General features: G+C 41.8%; 1 protein-coding gene across 4 annotated transcripts in view; it reads left to right on the top strand.

The window, feature by feature from the left end:
- Positions 1-20024, top strand: part of frya (furry homolog a) — a 61056-nt gene that overhangs the window by 10539 nt on the left and 30493 nt on the right. The window contains exons 1-12 of one of the 4 annotated variants that reach the window (XM_084350854.1): positions 2504-2833; positions 8994-9193; positions 13211-13264; positions 14094-14233; positions 14358-14448; positions 15659-15738; positions 15832-15912; positions 16801-16969; positions 18313-18405; positions 18500-18598; positions 19236-19337; positions 19643-19746. In XM_084350854.1, coding sequence (XP_084206980.1) covers positions 2764-2833; positions 8994-9193; positions 13211-13264; positions 14094-14233; positions 14358-14448; positions 15659-15738; positions 15832-15912; positions 16801-16969; positions 18313-18405; positions 18500-18598; positions 19236-19337; positions 19643-19746 — 1283 coding nt within the window. In that variant the 5' untranslated portion in view covers positions 2504-2763. Of the gene's footprint in view, positions 1-2503; positions 2834-6906; positions 7556-8993; positions 9194-13210; positions 13265-14093; positions 14234-14357; positions 14449-15658; positions 15739-15831; positions 15913-16800; positions 16970-18312; positions 18406-18499; positions 18599-19235; positions 19338-19642; positions 19747-20024 lie in introns of those variants that run through there. The other 3 variants (XM_084350856.1, XM_084350855.1, XM_084350857.1) reach the window with 3 other exon arrangements.

Genomic DNA, 20024 nt, shown 5'->3' with positions numbered 1-20024 from the left:
ACTACTTAGGTGTGGTTTTATGCTAAAGTCATACTTCAGATCAAAAGTGATCACAAGCCCATTTTATAAATGGAGGCCTCAGGACTTTAACAAAATATTAACACACTGTGTTATTGCTACTCAAAATATCTGAGTAGCCTCCTTCTCCCACCACTGCAGATGCAACATCTTTATGAGTATAACCAGCAGAGCTGCTCTGCAAACTGTCCACATTATCACTAGTTGGGTTCTTCGCATATTTAAAAAAAAGAAAAAAAAACAAAGCTCTCCATTCCCTGGAGTGTTCATCTGTGATGGTGGGACAAAATGAACGAGTGTGTTGGAAACCAGACCCTCATAAATGATGGCACAAGTCACAAGAGCGCCTTTGTACGAGGTGGTTTATTTATCTGCTGTGAGAAGAAGGGAGGGATTATACACAAACATACTGTCTGCTATGCAGTGTTTGTAACTAGTTACATTTGAAAGCCTAATGTTAATACATTAGAGTCAATGGAATTGTAATCTGTTACAGAGAAATACTTAATTTCCCTTAATTTCCAGTTACAAATGAAAATGTTGGTTGCTTCAAATCTTCAAAGTGGGTGAGCTGAAGCTTAAACTTTTATGGCCTAGTTTAAAGCATAGGGTTTATTATGAAGTAAAAAAGTTTGATTACTTGTCACTTTTTTAACAGGGTAACATTTCAAACGTCACTTCTGCTACAGTATGTTCCAGTGCTCAGAACCAAAACGTCCCGTATGACTCTACTGCACAGACTCCAGATCAGTGCAGGAGCAGCCAGGCGGGACTGTCCTGGGTATACTCAGGACACCTGAGCCCCTGAAATGTGTGTTTACCAAACAGTGCGAGCAGCGATGGCTCCTCCATCACAGAGTGTATTATGTAATGAAGGTCAAGTAGCTGTCGCTTGATGGACAGACAGAGTTCTGATAGGATTATACTAAGAGCGCTGAGAGGCAGCAGAGGAACGGGGGATTGAACGATGTGTTTTATCGTCCATATGGTTGACGACACGCATCTGCTTTTTACATTGCAAATGTTGTAAATACTGGATTTAAATTTTAAATCACATGTCCGGTAAATGCAGCAGGATTAAAAAAAAATAGTTTCACGTATATATTGATTATCTACTCAAGTTCTGACGTTTGAGGCTTATAGGCTGAAAATACAGATGTTGAAGTGCTTTCTTTCCCATTTTCAGCATGTCTGCAATACATATTTCTTAATTTTTTCTTTATATGTTGTGCAAACAAAAGTAATGAGGAGTACACTGCTGCATGATTTAACAGATAATGAATGATAATAGTTCTGAAATGTATAAATATGTAATTGTATTAGTTATTTAGTTTTAAGTGAGTTAAAAGTAGACAATAAGCAGAAATTCCGTCTTTTGGTAAAGGGTAAGTTCACCTAAAAATTTAAATTCTGTCATTATCTACTCACTCTCATCCCAATGGAAACAGAATAAACAAACAAAAACCAAAAAAAACACACAAAACAGTGTTGCAGCATTCTCCTTAACAACTGAAGGTTTTAAAACAGCTCGTCTGGCGTAATCCAAGTCTTTGGAAGCCACGACATCCCAAATTGATTTAAAAAGATGTTATTCGCACCTGTTTCAAAGCTGAAGTCTTCAATGTAGCCGCTAAGCTAAAAGCATTAGCCCAACCCTGTCAGAAGTAGGTACAAGTTCGACCGTGCATCTAGGGTGTAAATAACGTCTTTTCAAATCAATTTGGGTTTAGATTATGCCGGATGAGCTGTACGGAGCCATTTCAAGGTTTTATTTTTGATATTTTAGAACAAGTCCCAAGCTACTTCAGTTGTTTAGTGTAGAGTAGATAATGACTGAATTTTAACTTTTCCTTAAAGTTTCTAGCATTTTGCATGGTTACTTTTGAGTTTGGACCGATTTTTAGACAAAATCAGCACTCTGATTATCTCAGTTTGTGCTGTGGGAACTTGTGACTGACCCTTATTTGACCCTTTATCAGATAAACAGATTAATTTAGTAATTTTATGATAAAATTACGGTTAGATTATTAGAATATAAGCCCCTTTATGTATGAAAATTTAGATGAATGCAAGTTTTTATATGACAGCTGTTTGAAGTCGGTGAATTTAAGAAATAAACGGGTTAAAAGCCAGCCGTCAGCCCCCGCTGCCATGCAGATCCCCTGTGTGCAGTTAATCCCGTCTGCCTGCTGATCACTTTAGTGTCCTCTTCTTTCCACTGCTGTCCCAGATGTTCCCTGTAATATGTCATACTTCCCGCCCTCTCCATCTCCTCTGTCAGTGGTGGTGAACTGTCAGATGCTCCCAGTCACGCTGAAAGACGCACAGGCTCGGCGCTGTCATCATTATCAGGCCCTGCACGCAGACAAACAGTAGTTATTATTAACTGCGCTCCGCTAAGAGGATTGCTTCCTGCACTCTCAGCCTCCGCGCAGTTATTTAAAGGGAGCTTGCATTGCCGCCCACTGGCTACCAGAGCTTTAGAGAGGGAGAGAGAGAGCGAGAGATGTTAAGAGAGTGTGAAGGGAGGGAGAGAGAAAGAGAGAGAGGGCTGATAGCCAAGGACAGGACACAAGAGGAGGGGTAGAGCGGTGCTAGTGTGGTCTAGGGTCTCGTCAGCACAGCATTGTGTGCGTCACAGAGAAGTGACAGCAGGCACTACCTGCTGGTCCCGGCTCAGCTGCTGCTGCTGCTACTGGAGGGAAACACAACTCGAGGGGGGACACTCAACAGGAAGCTGCAGCCATGACCAGCCAGCAGGACTCAGGCTTCTTCGAAATCAGCATCAAGTCGCTGCTGAAATCGTGGAGCGGCAGTGAGTAGCAGTTTGTCTGTTGTTGTTGTTGTCGTTGTTGTTGTTGTGGTGGTTTCTGTCCTCAGCTGACTGAGGCTGCAGCTCGCCTCTTGTTCCTGTTGTGGTCAGTGACGAGGATGTGCTGTTGCTTATTGGGTGAGATTGTATTGTTCAGTCAGCTACTGCAAACTTGGAAGCATCATACTTTTAGCAACACACTCAAAAAGGTCTCAGCTGTCTCATAGCAACAGTCAGGGACATAACTCCAAGTATCTGGCGAGAGTTATGCAGGCACACAGTTAACATTATGTGTACTATAACTTCTGCTGATGGTGATTCAGCAGCTCTGCTTCTCTTTAAGGTCCAGCCTTATTTCACTTCAGTCTGTGAGCCTCTGACAGAGTCTAAATAGCTCTTGTTAAGTGCGAGGACACAGTAATAGGATTAGTGGAGGTTGAGCTCAGTTGCAGGGCTGTCCAGAGCTCACAGCTCTGGGCCCATGAGGATCATGGGATAGGATGCCTTTTTTGTATCTGATCGCGGTATTATTCTGTTTTATGTGAGATATGAGAGGTGGACTGTGCAGAAGGACTTCCTTTGGATGTAAAACAAACAGAAAAGTTAAGTAATAGGCAGCAGCCACACCAGGAAATTGCATCTTAGCCGATGAAACACTTGCAGTATAGATCCTGAATTACTATTTCAGGATCTATACTGCATTTAAAGCCTTAAATCTGATGCCAAATACTCAGCTGCACCTCCCAGGCAGTGCAGTAGCATGTGTATATTTATTGAATGTGAATGTAAAGAGATGCCACGGAACATGCTGTCCCTGTCCACACGCTCAATATTGAGCCATCTCCTGATGATGTTGCATAATTCTCAGAGTGGATCACTTTGCTGATAAAGGCACAGGCGGACATTGTACTGTATCAGCAGCGGCAGCAACCCAAGGCTATGCATTTAACATTTTCATTAAATATGTGATCTCCTAATCTCATCTCTCCGCTCCCGTTTACATGAGCTGTTATGTAATGAATCGCAGGAGCAGCAGAGACAGTGAGGTTAATGAAAAGCAATATAGAAACACCAGGATCTCACACATAATGTTGTTGGTATTGGGATTTATTGACAACATACATATTAGTTTTTAATCTTTGAATATTTAAGAACTGATCAGTTGAATGTGTTTCTGTCAGATAGTGTTTGCACATACTATTACCACAAGGTAAACAAAGTCAAGGCCCTTTAGACAGTGGTCCCTCAATTAAGTCAGTGTGTCCAGCTCTAATAAAACAGCGACATACAGCAGCACAGAACTGGCATTGTGCAGCAGCGGCGTCAGGTCTGGCGTTCAAATTGCCTGAAGGCCGGTCCGCCATCAGCCAATCAGAGCAGGGGCTGAGCTGCAGAGAGCCAAGCACAGCGCTGCTCCTCTGATGAGCAGTCAAACACGTTGTTTACCTTAGCTGCCATTTATTTTCTGTTATGAATTGCAGTTATGATTATTTTCTGTTAGGTTTGGTCGTTTTCTGTGTCACATTTGCTATGATTTTTAAATAATTTGTCCTCCATGATTCAGCTTTACACTGTAACACTTCTGCGCTATTTTGGAGGAGCTAAACGTAGTATTTCAACAGTCAGTAAAATTGCAGAAGTTAAAGTCGAATCTCTTCCATTTAGCAGGAAGAGACAGCAGGCGTTTTAACAGGGTTTTATATAAATGGCCTGAAACGCTCTCTCACAGCAGGCGACCGTTTCCAGCATGATGTCAGCTCGCTAAAACAGGGCTGATGGTCAATAGTTCGAGACCGACATTTTAATCTGCTTTTCACAGAGGTCTGTAATCACTCTCTCACTCCACTCTCCCCTATTTTTTTTGGAGACACTCAAACTGTGAACTTGTGTTAATGTAACAGCATTAGGATGTTGTTGCTCCATTAACTCCAGCTGTTGCCTCCCTTTTTACAAAAAATGTTTCAGCAAAAAGTAGTTCAGCTTCAGCTCCAGCAGGCTTTCCATGAGATTTGCAGCAGTTATTGTGGAAATGTTCAGGGTTTTTTTTTTTTACTGTAGGTATGAGGTCATAGATTAAATGCAAGCTCTGGTGACTTATTTTCATATAGTCAGTGTGACACATCTGGCTTTTAACAGAGAGACTGTTTGTTTTCCTTTGACCTTAAAATTTATGATCCAAACCAGGCGACAAAACTTTCCCACTTATTACGTCACATGACGCAAACTTTTTTATTAACTCCCACCTGAGAACAGTGTGCCTTTATTCCCAGCCTGGACATATGACACACATGTACATTCAGTATATGTTTATATAGTTTATTTGAATCAGAGATACATTGAGATCTTTGAGAATCTGATAGTAGGACGTAGTGTTTTAGTACTCAAACTCCGTCTTGTTCTCAAGACCATTTTTGGAAGTCTCGGTCTCGTCTAGGACTTGATCACATTTTTACTCTGACTTTTTTTGGTCTCAGATTCTGGATTTTATTTCAAGACCAGTCAAAACCATGACTGCAGGGGCATCACTGTATTATGTAATTGTTTGATATCTTCTGGTTTCTATGAGACATGAGTCACCTGGAAAACCTGAAGCTTACACAAAAAAAAATGTGTTATGTTAGGTGGAAGGTAAATCTATCCATCTCTCTATCGTCAATTTTTGGGGCCCATACCAATGCTGATATAAGGGTGTAAGGAATTGTTGTATTGATATATCGGCCAATAGACATTTTTGCAATGATCCCTCAAATGTGGTCATCAAACACCCAATATATGTAACAGAAACAGGATATTTTACAGATTAAACAATAAACTTTATTAGAGTTAAATGACATCAACGCACTGAAACGGTAAACTTCACTGGAAATTTAATAATTATAAATGATCTCAAGCAACTTCTTCTGGATTATAATCCATTAAAATAAAGTTAATATTGGTGCATATTGGAAATATTATTTCTAAAAACAATAATGTAAATGGTAATGACAGAATATAGACATACAGGAGCATGACAAAATACATTCTAAAATGTCCTTGGTGTAGGTATAAAATTTAATATAAAAATACAAGAATATCCTGTAAAAGAAAATGTATGGAAACTGTCCAAAACATGGCCAAAACACTCAACTCAGATTTTCACTCAAACAGAAAACACAGAAAGCCAACTGATGGTGTTGACTCCCTGAAGACACATAACCAACCGATCAGGGGAACTGCATCCCCGTTACATAGTCTCCTGATTGCAGTCAGCTGAGGGAGAACATCACAGGTGCACCCAATAGCTCCTGATGACCTGTGACCTAGATCTTGAGAAATCTCTATTCATAACAGGACCTTGGGGAAACTCTGATCTCTGTCCATAACAATATGTAAATAAAAAAAAAAAAAAAGAAGAGAGTATAAAGAGTGTAATGTCTTAGGCACAGGAGGGATGATAAGTTGGGTTAGGGTTAATTTCTGCAGTAGTCCCTGATGAATAGATATAAATACTGTACGCGGTGGTCTGGAGGAGAGGATTAAATAGTAACTTCTGCTATTTCAAAGCCTGCGTTGCCCACCACTCTCTCACAGAAATGCAGAGTCAATGTTTCTCACAGCAGCTGGACAAAGTGCTCCCAAAGGTCTCTGTTGACATTAGAATTTCTGGTCCAGTTAAAGAGGTCAGTGGTATCTAAATATCCACCCACTCTGTTCACAAACGCCTGCTAAAGTGGTTGTTTACTCAGTGGTCTCTGTGGATGCATATAGGGAGCTGAATTCTTTGTGTGTGCGTGTGCGTGTGTGTGTGTGTGTGTGTGTAAGAGGGACACTTGTTAGGCTGTTTGCATTGTCCTCCAGGGAGCACCACCATGCTCAGGGTGTTTCCAGTGTGGCGATGATGTAATGTGCCCGAGCTCGTTGTTTGCAGAGTCACATGTCGCGCCTGAGTCTTCGTACAGCGCCCAGAGCACCAGAATGGGCTTGAGATGCACACTGGGTGCCTTCTTCACCTCCAATCTCCATTTTAAGTCACTGACATGGCAGAATTTACATAAAGTGATGTGTTGTTTGCATCCAGATTCTGGGAAGTTGCCTAAAAATCAGGTGTTTTCCTTCATGATAGTGCTTAAAAAAACTCTTTTATAAGCCTTCTTGTCTTTGGGAACCTGTCTGAAGTGAAGTGAACCGAAGCAGTGCCTGATCAAGAACGGTGTTTACACTCTGGTGGTCTGAGCCTCGTGCCGTAGGATCACAGAGGTGGAGGAAAGGGGAGGGCTGCTCTGTCAGTATAGTGTGTACCCCGGGACAAATATAGTCACACAACTATGCCACCGTAGCATGTTGGACCTCATCACTGTGCTGTGCCTCAGCTAAAAATTCCTGCCTGACCTTCACTCTTGGACGGCACCGGTTGGTCACAAGGGTAGAGGAAGCCATAGCAGGAGCAGCTCATAGAGAGAGAGAAAGAGAGGGAGAGTGAGATCTAGAGATTGCGTGGTCTCCCGTACCAAACACTACTCCCACTTTTTAAAACACACCCGCCGTTTGGCTCTGTGCGCCATGGAAACTATGCCCAGCAGGACAGAGCTAGCTGACAAACAAGACATGGACATTGGTGGATTTTACTAGCAAAGCTCTTGTCTTGATTGAGGACAACCCTGGATACCATATCCTCCTTCCCCACTATGGACGGGACGGCTGTGTGCTGGAGTAAGGCCAGCGTCATCAGCTTCATCAAGGGCCTGGGTAGGTGCTGAGTCGCCACGAGTGAGGGAAGCATGTTCCACACGAGATCGTCACACATGCTGGGCGTTCCTCGAAGGATATCCAGACCTGTTTACTCACACCTCGGCATTGCATGTGCAGCTTTGTCGAAATGCATACGCTTAATGTACAGAGAAACTGTCTTTTCCTGCTTTGCACGTGTGTTAATGTGTAAAATCTCCATTCCTCATCCACCTGTGTGAATTTGTTTCTTATAAAGAGGTCATAGCTTTGAGTAAAGCAGTTAATTAGAGCTGTTTTTATCCTCTTCACCTTTGATCTGCAAGAAAATTGATGTTTTTGCTTGTGATTCTTCGTCTGACAGATCACAGAAGTCATTAAATTAAATTACCACTTGTCTGCTCCCTCTGCTTAATACACGCTGTGGGTTTTTGTCTAGTCACAGCTTGACTACATGAACATAAATTACTTTAGTCCAAAGGAAATATCTCAATATGACAACTGCACCATGCACAAATATTTAGCAGACTGAGGTGTTATTATAGACTGTGTTTTGTTAGAATAATCTCTAACCTAACTGGTTCTTTAATGAGGATTTTAAGCTGTTTTCGATCCCGAATTTACAGCTAAGAAAACAAGACTCGTGCTGAGCACAAAGTCTGGTGTTTGATATGTGATGCTGACAGATATAATGTGTTCCTGATACAGTGCATGTGATTTCTGTCCAGTCATTTTTATTTATTACATGCACACACACAGAATGCAGTAGCTGAGGAAAATGTGGTTCTCGCTGTGAGGCAGTAAGTCTTTTCTGTCCTCTCTGAATATTTTACACTTCAGATTTATGACACTTCCCTGAGGTGGACGTGCAGTTTGAGGCTGCAGAGTTTCAGGCTAAATAAAAATCTCACAGTTCTAATGAGATGTTTGTATGCACTTCTTTACTATATTTAGCACTTTTGTGTCTGGAGGCAGCCGAGTGTAACGCCGAGGTAAATTTTAACTTGTGTGTTAGTTTCGAGGGTTTTTATGGCCTCGGCCTGGCCGTCCGTAATTAAACGTGGGCCACATCATAACACTGGCTGGAGGACGGTCACATGCACAAGATTTCTGCTTCCCTCAAAAGGGCAATGACATCTTTGGTACGAAATGAAAACACCAGCTGCTGGCCACGGTGTTTTAATTTCCATACGCGCTCAGTTCACTGTAGCAGTAGGAAAGAAAGAGCAGACTCGGGGCAAGCCGGTGCCCTCTGGACAGTCTCCCTCAGGAATGTTCAACATGTTGGGAACTTTATGTCCATGTTTGGAAACTTCTCAGTAATACTCTATTCGGTGATCTCTTTTTGTAAACACATCCGCTGACAGCTGATCCTGTCCCGCTTATTTGTGCTTGAATTGCCAATGTTTGACATAACAGAACCGTTTCCCATCTCGTGCTTTTTGTGTTGTTTCCGCAGCCTCGCCCGTGGGGAACGGATACAGTAAACCCCCCATTCCTCCAGTCTGCTGTCCTCAGGGAGAGAAGGGTCCGCCGGCCATGATGCCCATCAGCATCGACCCGGAGAGCAAGCCGGGCGAGTACGTCCTCAAGAGCCTGTTCGCCAACTTCACCACCGTGTCAGAGCGCAAGATCCGCATCATCATGGCTGAGCCGCTGGTGAGTTGACGGAAAGTGACAGACTGAAGGGTGACTGCTCTTTGTGTGTCTAGTTGTGATTGGTTGGTTTTTTGGTCAGTTTCTCTTTGTAACGACGTGTGGAGATTGTTTCGAGTAATTTGCTTCAGAAGTTCACACAAAATCGAAAAGTAGGCTGTTGGTATTATCAGGGGGAAGTCAGGTCATGACCTCAAGTCTACTGGACATGCAACCACTCATTAAAGTGTGCATGTTTATGAGTTGTTTGCAGTTTAATCAAAGCTTGAGTCTAGTTGAATGATCATAGAGGCTGATTAAAAAAAAAGCAAAGATTAGAGAAAAGTCCCCAAAATAGTCGTCATTTTCTGTGGGAGATTTCTTTTTCGTGTTTGCTGCTGTTAATCATCCTGCGACCCCTTGTGGGTGTCCTGACCCAGAGGTTGTGATCCACTGAAGCGAGGTCAGACAGGAAGCCTGACAGACAGGCCCACAATAGCTGGTCTGACAGTAATGAATTACAAAGAATGGTGCAATAAGTATTTCCATTCTTTCTTGAGTAAAGGTAGAAGTAAAGGTAATCAAATCTGACTGTTGAGTTAAGTTTGCCATAGCTTTCTTTGTCAGCTACATTAAGACGTGTAAAATGTCATGTCGGCATTTGACATGAATCATCAGGGAACTTGGAAGGCTGACAGTATCTAGCACAGATTTGTTTGGACAGTCAACAGATAACGTACCTGTTGACCAACACGTTGGCTTGAACTCGCTGTAGATGGAACAGCATCAGGCTCCACTGTTTTCTGTGTCTGAGTCTGTTTTTATGTGAAAACAGTGTTATGGGAAATGACTCCTGCAAATCTGAGTTTTCTCTAGAGGTTTGGCTCACAGATTTTCAGATCCTTTGATAATACATGAAGGCTCACCATTTCCCCTTCTCTAACTTTGGAACCAACATCAGAACATGTTTCTGCCATTATTTTGAAAGTTTCAAACTTATGGTAGAGTGAAACATACTGATATGTAGCTACACCTGGCTTCTGTTGTGATACACCTCGTTTCACCGACGGTGAGGAAGCTGACATGATTGGTTCCTTAGATATGTGACGTGTTGTTGTCTGAATACATGTTTCTGAGACTGTCATTGGTACACTAAGGAGGAAATGCTCAGCTTAGGCTGCTTATTTTTCTCATTCTATATCCGTAATATACATTACAATATTAGATTGTTATTACATGTGGTATTATCCTGTTGTAGCCGCTTGAGATGGAGCTGGCTTTACTACTTGTGTAAACTTATGGAGTTTAGTCCAGTGGTTCTACCTACAGCAGAGATCGGGCCCTTTCACAGGGTCACAACACAAATCTGAGGGGTCATAAGGTTATTAAAGGGTAAAAAAGAGGCATGTTATTTGAATAAAACTTTGTAAGGAAGTTTAACTCTTTGGTGCAACAGCTAACAGCTGACAGACATCTGAAACTAGATGCTGTGATTTGTAAGTGATCGCAAGCCATTAAGGACGAGCTGGTTTATATTTTAACAAGTAACCACATTTTATAAGCTGAGGGTAATAATGAAATTCTTAAACAGTCTCTCACTTAGGCTCAGGCACACAAAAGGAGGGGTGTTAATTAGCTTGTCCTGTTTGATGGCTGTCAGCTGAAGGACTGGTGATTTTTGTGTGAAGCAGCAGCTCCATCAGCACAAAGAGGGAGGAAGCCTTGCAGTTTTTATACCACTTGTAAACTGATTAACTTTAAGTTCTGGTCTTTGGGTCGGACAAACATTTTAAGATTTCACCTTTGACTCACATTTTTCACTCTAATCTGACCTTTTATTGATCAAATGATTCATTAATTAATTGAGAAAATAATCAACAGATTTATCACTATCATTAATAATGAAAACAATCACTAGTTGTAGCCCTGATCACAATTGAATAGACACAGTTATGAGCTTTTCAGGCTGGAATATGAATCTCTGACCAGTAACCCGATAGTCTTTTCTATCTGCTGTTTCTTGCCCTTGCATTTATATTGAGATATTGACTATTTGAAAATGAGTTGAAGCTAAAAGCTGCCATTAAAATCTCTGAGAGACGTTTTGTCCAGTGGAGGTTGAGGCCGACCGGTAGAGCCAACAGCAGCTGTCATAAATAATTCTGTTGACAGACAGTCAGGCAGACGGGGAAGAGCCACTGTGTGTTAATGTGGACACCACTCACCACCTGCTCCCAGCACCACATTAATATCTTAGAAGTGAAAGTCAACTAAAAATGACCCACTGATCCACATTACTAAGAAGAGAGCTGTAGTGTTTGTAGGCTCTTTGGTACACCCATGCAGAGGTGAACTCCAGACGAGCTAAAACCACCAGCAACCCGTGACTACAGCCCAAATCTCTTACCTATAACTCCTGACTTAGAAGAACAGGAGAAAACAGAACCCAGGGCTGTTAAAGATACTTGCACAATATTGTTTACAATAAGTTTATGTAGGTTGTTGGTCTGATTCACTGTCCGTTTACTGTTTGCTGCTACGGACAGGCGGCCTCCAGCTTTCGGGAGTGTGATTTATAGGAAGCTGTTAGTCATTGGGCCGGTCTGCAGGGAAGTGTTAATTACCAGAGGGAAAGTGTGCAACCCTTCGTTTTAGTGTAACTCCCTCCAGAGAGCTGCAGGGAGGATGTGTCTCTCTTTGTTTTTCCTCTCAGTGAAGAGCTGGCTGAGTAATTTGTTGTAGCCCTGTCGTTTAGGTATTGGCATTCGGTTGTCCCTCCTCATCATCTCGGTGAATTTTCTCAACTGAATCCATCCTGTTCAGCGATATGTAGTCAGTATTAATTACTCAGTGGCTAAATAAAGAACAGAGACATGGTGTGTAAGATACAGAAAATAAATAAAAGCCTGCAACAAAGGGCAGCAAATTTTGACTTTCCTCTCGCTCCAGCACAGATGGGCTACTCAGGTGCAAGCATTTGTCCAAAAACTAAAAGGTCGAGCAGAACTCAGGGCTTAGCCCGCGTCCCAGCTGCAGGAGGGAGAGCGAACATCAGCCCACGCAATGTCAATGTCAGACACATCAGACAGTGAGTGTTTTAGATTAATCATCAAGTAAGTGATGTGCTGTGATTTGCTGTCTGGCTAACGAAGCAGCAGAGGGACGTATCTGGCAGAGCAGAGTAGCAAAAAGGTAAACAACAGCAGATGCTTTGATTTGTGCGAGGACAGATAAGGTCAGCTGTTCCCATCATCAGCAGCCCCGGTTGTGCTCCAAATTTCTATGTTTAAATTGATTTCAAACTGGATGTTATTTTGCTGTTTATCATATAAAAGTGGATAGTGGATGTGAGCATATTTTTCATACAGGTGAACTTTCACTTTTTACTTCAGTTTAGTCAAGTACATTTTCGCATGGAGGGGTTTTGTTTACTGTCCAACCATCACCTCTAAAGGTACAAGGTGGCGAGTGGCTGGCTGGTTAGCATGCTAACTTTAATGTTTGAATGTTTTAAACTAAAATTCTTACATATTGCGCCTTTTAATTGACCGTTAAAAGGAATGCATCATTGAGCCAGTTGAAAATATCTTAAGGCTCAGGTAGGCAGTGTTTAATATTCAAACTTCAACTTCAACAACAACCTTCATTTACTGACAAAAAGGATGTGCTGCTATGAAAAGGTGAACAGGAGTCAAGAAACCATCTACTGTACTGGACGGTCTTACAGCAGGAGTAAAGACACTACTCCACCAAAATCTCCCCATGAAGGCCGATATCTCAGATGATAGAGGACTGTAATAATGGGAGCTGTCATGAATGTACCATCTCTAAAATCTGACCCTGCCTGGCGTCAGACTGATTGATGGCTCTCTCATTAGCCGGGATGTAATGAGTTCAGAAATACTCCACACGCTCCTCTGACAGGGCCGACAGAGTTATGAGCTGTGGGGGAAACTTCAGAGAACTTTTGCCAGTTTGAATTTGTGGAAATAGGAAAACATATTGAAATTGTAAAATGACAACTCTTTCTTGTGTTTTCAGGAAAAGCCATTGACAAAGTCACTGCAGAGGGGAGAAGATCCTCAGTTTGACCAAGTAAGTACTGTGAAAGCTGTGTATTGAGCTGATATTTGCTAAATATTCATGTTCAGTACATGTTTTACATTATAATCTGCAAGTGATTATGTGAAAGACAAACATTTAACTGTTTGGCTTCTCCCCGTGAGCACCTACGCAAGTTTTCATATCTTGAATACTGCTCTAATGCACTGCAGCATGAAAGAGCTGATGGGTGAAAACCCTGCTCACATCCCAAAAAGGCCTTTCAGCTCCAGTCAAGGGCAGGAGTGTTTACCTTGAGAGCTGGCACCGGCTCTGCGCTAGGTGTGTCCAGCAGGTCTGTGGCTCTGCAGAGAAGGCCCTTTCACAGCCACAGGGGTGTGTTTGTGCTGCTGCGTGAGGCCATTCAGCAGCCACACAGAGCCAGGATTATTCTCCAGCCTCGTGCTGAATGAAGGGCTCGCTGTGTTCCCCCGGTCCGACCAGACTCTCCTCCCTTCCTGTGTGCCCAACCCATCCCACCCGTTCCTTCCTTTCCCCTCACCCTCCCCCTCCCCCCAAGACCGAGGGAGGCTGCCCCCATGGGCACCTCGTCTCTATGAGGACCAGCTCACCCTTCAGTCTCACCTCTCTCCCTTAATGTAGCTTTTTACTTAAAAGCTGCCTCATTTAATTCAGCCCTGTTTTCTGTTCAAATGTAGAAAATGTGATGAAATGTTAATGAATTCTTCTTTGCTGTTTGATTTTTTTTGTTTAAATTGCCTCACAAATAAACAAAGGAAACGCTGATTGCTATCTCTCACTTTGGTATGTTAACTGCCAAACATAAACATGCATTTGCACGATGTATGTCTCCTTCTTGCAGCTGATAAGCACCATGAGCTCTCTGGCTGAGTACTGTCTCCCCTCCATCCTGCGCACTTTGTTTGACTGGTACAAGCGACAAAATGGACTCGAGGAGGAGCTGCACGAGTACCGGCCGCGAGCCAACACCAAGTCCAAAAAGTGAGAGTCGTTAACTTGATTTCTGCGTGCAACAGTGTGTCACCTATGGAAAATGTGTTAAAAAAACAATGATGTTCTGTGTGATTGTAACAAACCTGTTTCTCTTGTTGTCTCTTTCTAATAGCGACGAGCAGCAGAAAGATTACCTACTTGAAAGGAGGGATTTGGCCATTGACTTCATCTTCTCTCTTGTACTTATAGAAGTTTTGAAACAGGTGACCTGACTTGACTGTTGTGCACATAAGCTCTGAGTTTATCTTAGTAGTTTATGATATAAATCACAATTAAAGGGACAGTTCCCCCCAAAATCAGAAATAGATATTTTTCCTCTTACCTCTAGTGCTGTATTAACATCTAGATTGTTTTGGTGTGAGTTGCAGAGTTTTGGAGATATCTGCCTTCTCTCCGACAACAGTGTCTCTTTCCAGAAATAATGACCAGGTTACTCGAGATAATCAAAAGATTTTGTTGTACCCAGTTTGGTGTAGGAACTATTTTCTGTCTGTAATTAATGCGCAGAAGAAGCTGCATCTACTCGTGGACCAGAGGCTGCAGCTGACTAACATAACAAGCTCACATGAATTAATTCAAGAAGGAGAGGTACGACTCCACCCGACGCACCGCAGCTGGTGCTTTTTAGTTTCCTGTTTGTTGTTCGGTTTCCCACAATTATTTTTATCCATCAATAATTTATCCTCCCTGCCCTCAAGGGTTGCAGCGATGCACTGTTTTCAAGGTATACTGTGAAATGAAAGTTGGGATTAAAAAAGAGTATCATACGTGTAAATTTGCTTGTGCATGATACATGATATACTGTTTATATCAAGTTTCATGTCTGTCAGGACATAATATTTTGAGAAACTCCAACAGATTTGAATAAAACAAGGAAAATCACTGAGCTAAGCCAGCATAGAGAACTCTATGTTTATACATACTGTGTGCATTTTTATAGGAGTCATTCAAGTTTTTGAATCTAGAAATCTTAAGCTAGCTACTGTGACAGCTCAGCCAAGGAGGACGCCATTAATGTTTACATCCCACGCTGCCATGAGCACGAGCCTCTTGTCCATGAGTAGCTGCACGCTTCCTTCGGCACAGTGATACGGTTGATGGATGTAGTTCGGCAGAAAGAAAATAGTTCCTACATGAAACTGCTCACAACAAGATCTGTGAATTATCTTGAGTAACATTGCTGTTGAGTGTTTCAAATGTATATTTTGGCGCTTTGGGCTCCAGAAAGAGAGAAGGCAGACATCTCTTTAGCCGATATCTCCAAAAGAATCAGATAACAGGCACTACAGGTAAAGGGAAAAAAGTATTTCGCCTTTTGGCTGAAGCGTCCCTTTACTTCGACCTAAAGTAACTTTGTTCCCAAAGTTTGTGGATATTATGTATTGAACATTTATTCTCCTGATTCTTAACTAGATGCCGCTCCACCCGGTCCTTGACAACCTGGTCAATGAAATCATTAACTTAGCCTTTAAGCACTTTAGATACAAAGAAGGGTAAGAGATTGTCTTTTTCCACCACTGTTCCTTTTTTCTGTCATATTTTGAATGTCTCCAAGGTTTGATTTCTTTGTCTCATGTTTCCTGCAGGTATCACGGTCCTAACACTGGCAACATGCACACTGTAGCAGACCTCTATGCTGAAATCATCGGAGTACTAGCTCAGTCCAAGTAAGTAGCGAAGACAGAACTGTGATTACGTAATTGAACATCATTGTTTTTCTCTTAAACTCTCAGTCTCTGCTCTGTTGGCTTTTGGTTTCATGCCACATTATAATGGTGTGTTACCATTCCTGATGCCTTCCTGCAAAACATCTCGCGGTTCAGGAGACTGGAACATACTGTAGAGACGACACACTTTTGGACAGGTCCCTTTCACACCAAACTAGGACTGGAAATTGATGTCTGTTTATTTGAAGTTTTCAGATTATTGCAGCAAGGAACAAACCCTTTAAATAGAGATATGGCTGGTGAGCACACTGCATACCTCTGTTCCAGAGTGCGCTCTGCTTAATTTCCTCCACTGAGCGGCTTTTTATAGCGGTCTTTACTTTTCTCTGAGGTCAAGAAAGAAAGAAAAGAGGTCAAGATTGTTACGGTAAACAGAAATTATTCAGATAAAGATGTGGTTTCTCAATCATTAGTTGTGTCTGTAGAGATAATAAACAACACATGAACAAGCAGCAGAAACAGCTGTTTTCAGTGGCTGGAGTACTCTCCTAGCCAAAAGTGAAGAGGTTAAGGGATGAGCTTCCATGATGAATTGTCTTCTAAATTTAGACCAGCTGAAGAATCCCATCTCTGGTTCAATTTGGGCGAGGGATCAGGTGCTGGATGAGGGGTTCATCTTGGGGCACAGACTCGCAGTCCGCATTTTTGAGGATAAGGCGAGGGGATGATATTTTAGGAGGCGTGCTTTCTGAATATTGTCACCATATTCTCGGCGTCACGACTCCGAGTCGAGGAACTTTTTTGTGAAAGTGCTGATTTAGGACTTGTCTGACTGAGCTGTGCAGGCATGTCTTTATATAGAATCTCATTTTGGGTTTTTTCTCTCAGGTTTCCTGCTGTGAAGAAGAAGTTTATGACTGAGCTGAAGGAGCTGCGGCAGAAAGAGCAGAGTCCATATGTAGTCCAGAGCACCATCAGCCTCATCATGGGGGTCAAGTTCTTCCGAATTAAAATGTATCCTGTCGAGGATTTTGAAGCCTCTTTTCAGTTCATGCAGGTACATCAGATTCCTTTGAATGGGTCCCAGATGTTTATCATAAACCAGCTGCAGTATAAGCTGATTATATGTCATAAACTACACATTCACTTTGCACTTTCTTTACTCATTTACTGGCTGTCTTTTGATTTGTGTATTTCAAGATGAGACCTCAATATAGGCTTCTGTCAACATTGTGCATACATGCTACCTAGGGATGGAAATTATTGGTTTATCATTAATAATATATGAAACATGATGGACGTATTTCCATCACCAAACTGTTCCAACCACAGCATCTGTGTTCGTGCAAAATCAGAATAGGCTCATTAGGAGTTAAAAGGACACATAAACTAAACCCCAAGTCACTCGAATGATAAACTGAATAACAAAATAATGACTTGAGCTTAATTGCAGATCTCCCGTCTGTCTATTCAACAACTGGCCCAACAAAATCCAGCCTATATTGAGGCTACTGAATGGCTCAAATGTAATAATATCAGTTTGTATAGAGTCTTTTTGTATTTTTTAAATTGCAAATTACTTTTATAGTTATTAAACATTTTCTCAAGTATTTGTAATGTGTGACAAGATACTTTTTTGTGTATTTGTGCCCATCGCTGTATGTCGATTAATACATTTGTAAATTCTTAATGGCAATTTATCAATTAATGATTAATCATTAACATGCCTATTGCCAGCTTTGAGACCTCAAAACTAGGAAGGAGTTTGAAACCAACCTCCCCTCAGAGGAGATTTTACTTTAAATTCTCTGGAAAGAATGCAGAATATTTCTCCCCTCTGGTGTGAACTTACTTGAATCTCTGGCATTACACTAATATTTCATTCATTCATTCATTTTTTGTGAATTTAGACTGTGATTTTACCAATTGCACTCCTCTTTCCTTTAAAGCTTTGCTTAAGAAACTGGGATTCTTCTTTCCAGCATTAGCTCGAGTATTTCTTTGACTTCTCCATCTTTCACTTACTGAGGAGGATGAGGCACAACAGCAGGCTACAGTGGGGGTGAAAATTTGTCATAAACTGGGAGAAATACTGGAGAATTATGACTTCGGGAGGAAACTGTTTGAGGGCAATGAAAAACAGGAGTGTTGGCAAGTTTGCCATCGTGTATAGAAATTGTACAAAACATTCTCAGGATTGTCAGGATATGCTGCCCTTTCACTTTGACTATGTTTCCTATTAGCTTTGGCATGCAGTTTGTGGATTACATTCAATTCTGACCATACACTATACAGAAGTCTGTTTATCTCTTGGCTAACTCTTTTCACTCTCTTAGATTTGTAGCAGATTTAAAGTGACAGGTTTTTTTATTGTACCCTTCACTTTTCTCTTTTCTGCAGGAGTGTGCCCAGTATTTCCTGGAAGTCAAGGACAAGGACATCAAACATGCCTTGGCTGGACTCTTTGTGGAAATTTTGGTTCCTGTTGCAGCAGTAAGTCTTTTTTCCTCTAGTATGTGTTGCATGCATGACAAAATATTTGATTTAAATAAGAAACAAGCACCACTTGTGTGTGATGTTGTCCTAGGCTGTGAAGAATGAGGTGAACGTTCCCTGCCTGAGGAACTTTGTGGACAGCTTGTACGACACAACCCTGGACTTGTCCTCCAGGAAGAAGCACTCGCTGGTTAGTTATCCTGCAGAAAACAAACTGACACTGATTGTTGGCCCTGTCTGACAACCTCTGCCGCATGCTTAGATTGCCTGGATGCCTGTGGTCTCTGTGAATCCTCAAGCATTTCAAGGTCACTCTTGTGTAATGTTCTCTTGCGACGTCACTGTCTGCACTAGAAATAATTTATGACGGAAGACAAGCTGCCTTTTCAGAGGATAAAATATGAGCATGAAAGCTGCGCAGGATAAAGAAGAGTGTGTAATGGACCTTACCTCTTGTGTGTCTTCAAAAAAGCATTTCAGCACAGCACTCCACGGTGAAATAGAAAGACAACAACCCTTATAGAACAGCAGTTGGCTCTTAAAGAAGGTCTACATTCCCCTGAGGCAGCGATTATGCCTCAAAGCCACATTTTATGAGCGATGCGTCGTCAGCGAAAAGCATAAGAAAAGGAAAAAAATCTTCAAAGGGAAACGGGTTTACATCTTGAATTGCACTTATGCAGATATGGTTCAGAGATAATGCATAATTCCTGAAATTATCCACTCAAAGGACAACCTCAAATATTAGATGTGGAAACTATAAGTGTTCAGCCTATTTTTAAATCAATGTGAAGCTGTTGAAACAATAAGATCTGTTCTCTACGCAGGCGTTTTACCCGTTGGTGACGTGCCTGCTGTGTGTCAGCCAGAAGCAGTTCTTCCTCAACAGATGGCACGTCTTCCTTAACAACTGCCTCTCAAATCTCAAGGTAATGTAACCTGGAAACCATCAACCTTTCATTCAGACTACAGCGGTCTTTGTGTTTAGGAGTATCTGGATACACAAAGGCTCAAGGTTGCAGCTCTGTAGCACCAACTATTTATCACCACTTCAGTAATTAAACAGAACCCTGATAATCTACCTGTTTTTTTGGTATTTGATTATATGCAATAAATTAAATAAATGACATAAGCAACATGTATGACAGTATTTTTTTTTTTATCTATGATAATCTACTCACTTTTAGGCTGCCACTTGTCATTAATTTCCTTTTAAATTTAAATTTCATTGCAGAGTCGAGACCCTAAAATGGCGCGTGTTGCGCTGGAGTCCCTGTATCGACTGCTGTGGGTCTACATGATCAGAATCAAGTGTGAGAGCAACACTGCAACACAGGGGTAAATATCACTGACTGTGTAAAAGATTGACATTGTCTCCGTGATGTCACCCACAGGTTTCTGAAGAGCCGTTGTGAAGCTCAGTATTTTGGCTCCGGCTGGTGTGATCTTAGCGATGCCTGATTCCACTTAACTCCCGGCTAATTCAAAAATGGGCAGAAAAGTGTAGAGTGGTGGCGCTGACGCAGGCTGAGTGAAGCATGGCGACAGCTAGCTAGATGTTGCTAGATGTTTTTACGGTCTTGTTATGGTGTTTTTGTAAATAACTTTGAGAAGCT

The sequence above is a fragment of the Pagrus pagrus genome (assembly GCF_965226575.1).
Source record: "Pagrus pagrus genome assembly, chromosome: 4".
Classification (NCBI taxonomy): Eukaryota; Metazoa; Chordata; class Actinopteri; order Spariformes; family Sparidae; genus Pagrus; species Pagrus pagrus.
The sequence above is the reverse complement of the archived record's forward strand: the minus strand, read 5'-3'. Positions and strand labels throughout refer to the sequence as shown.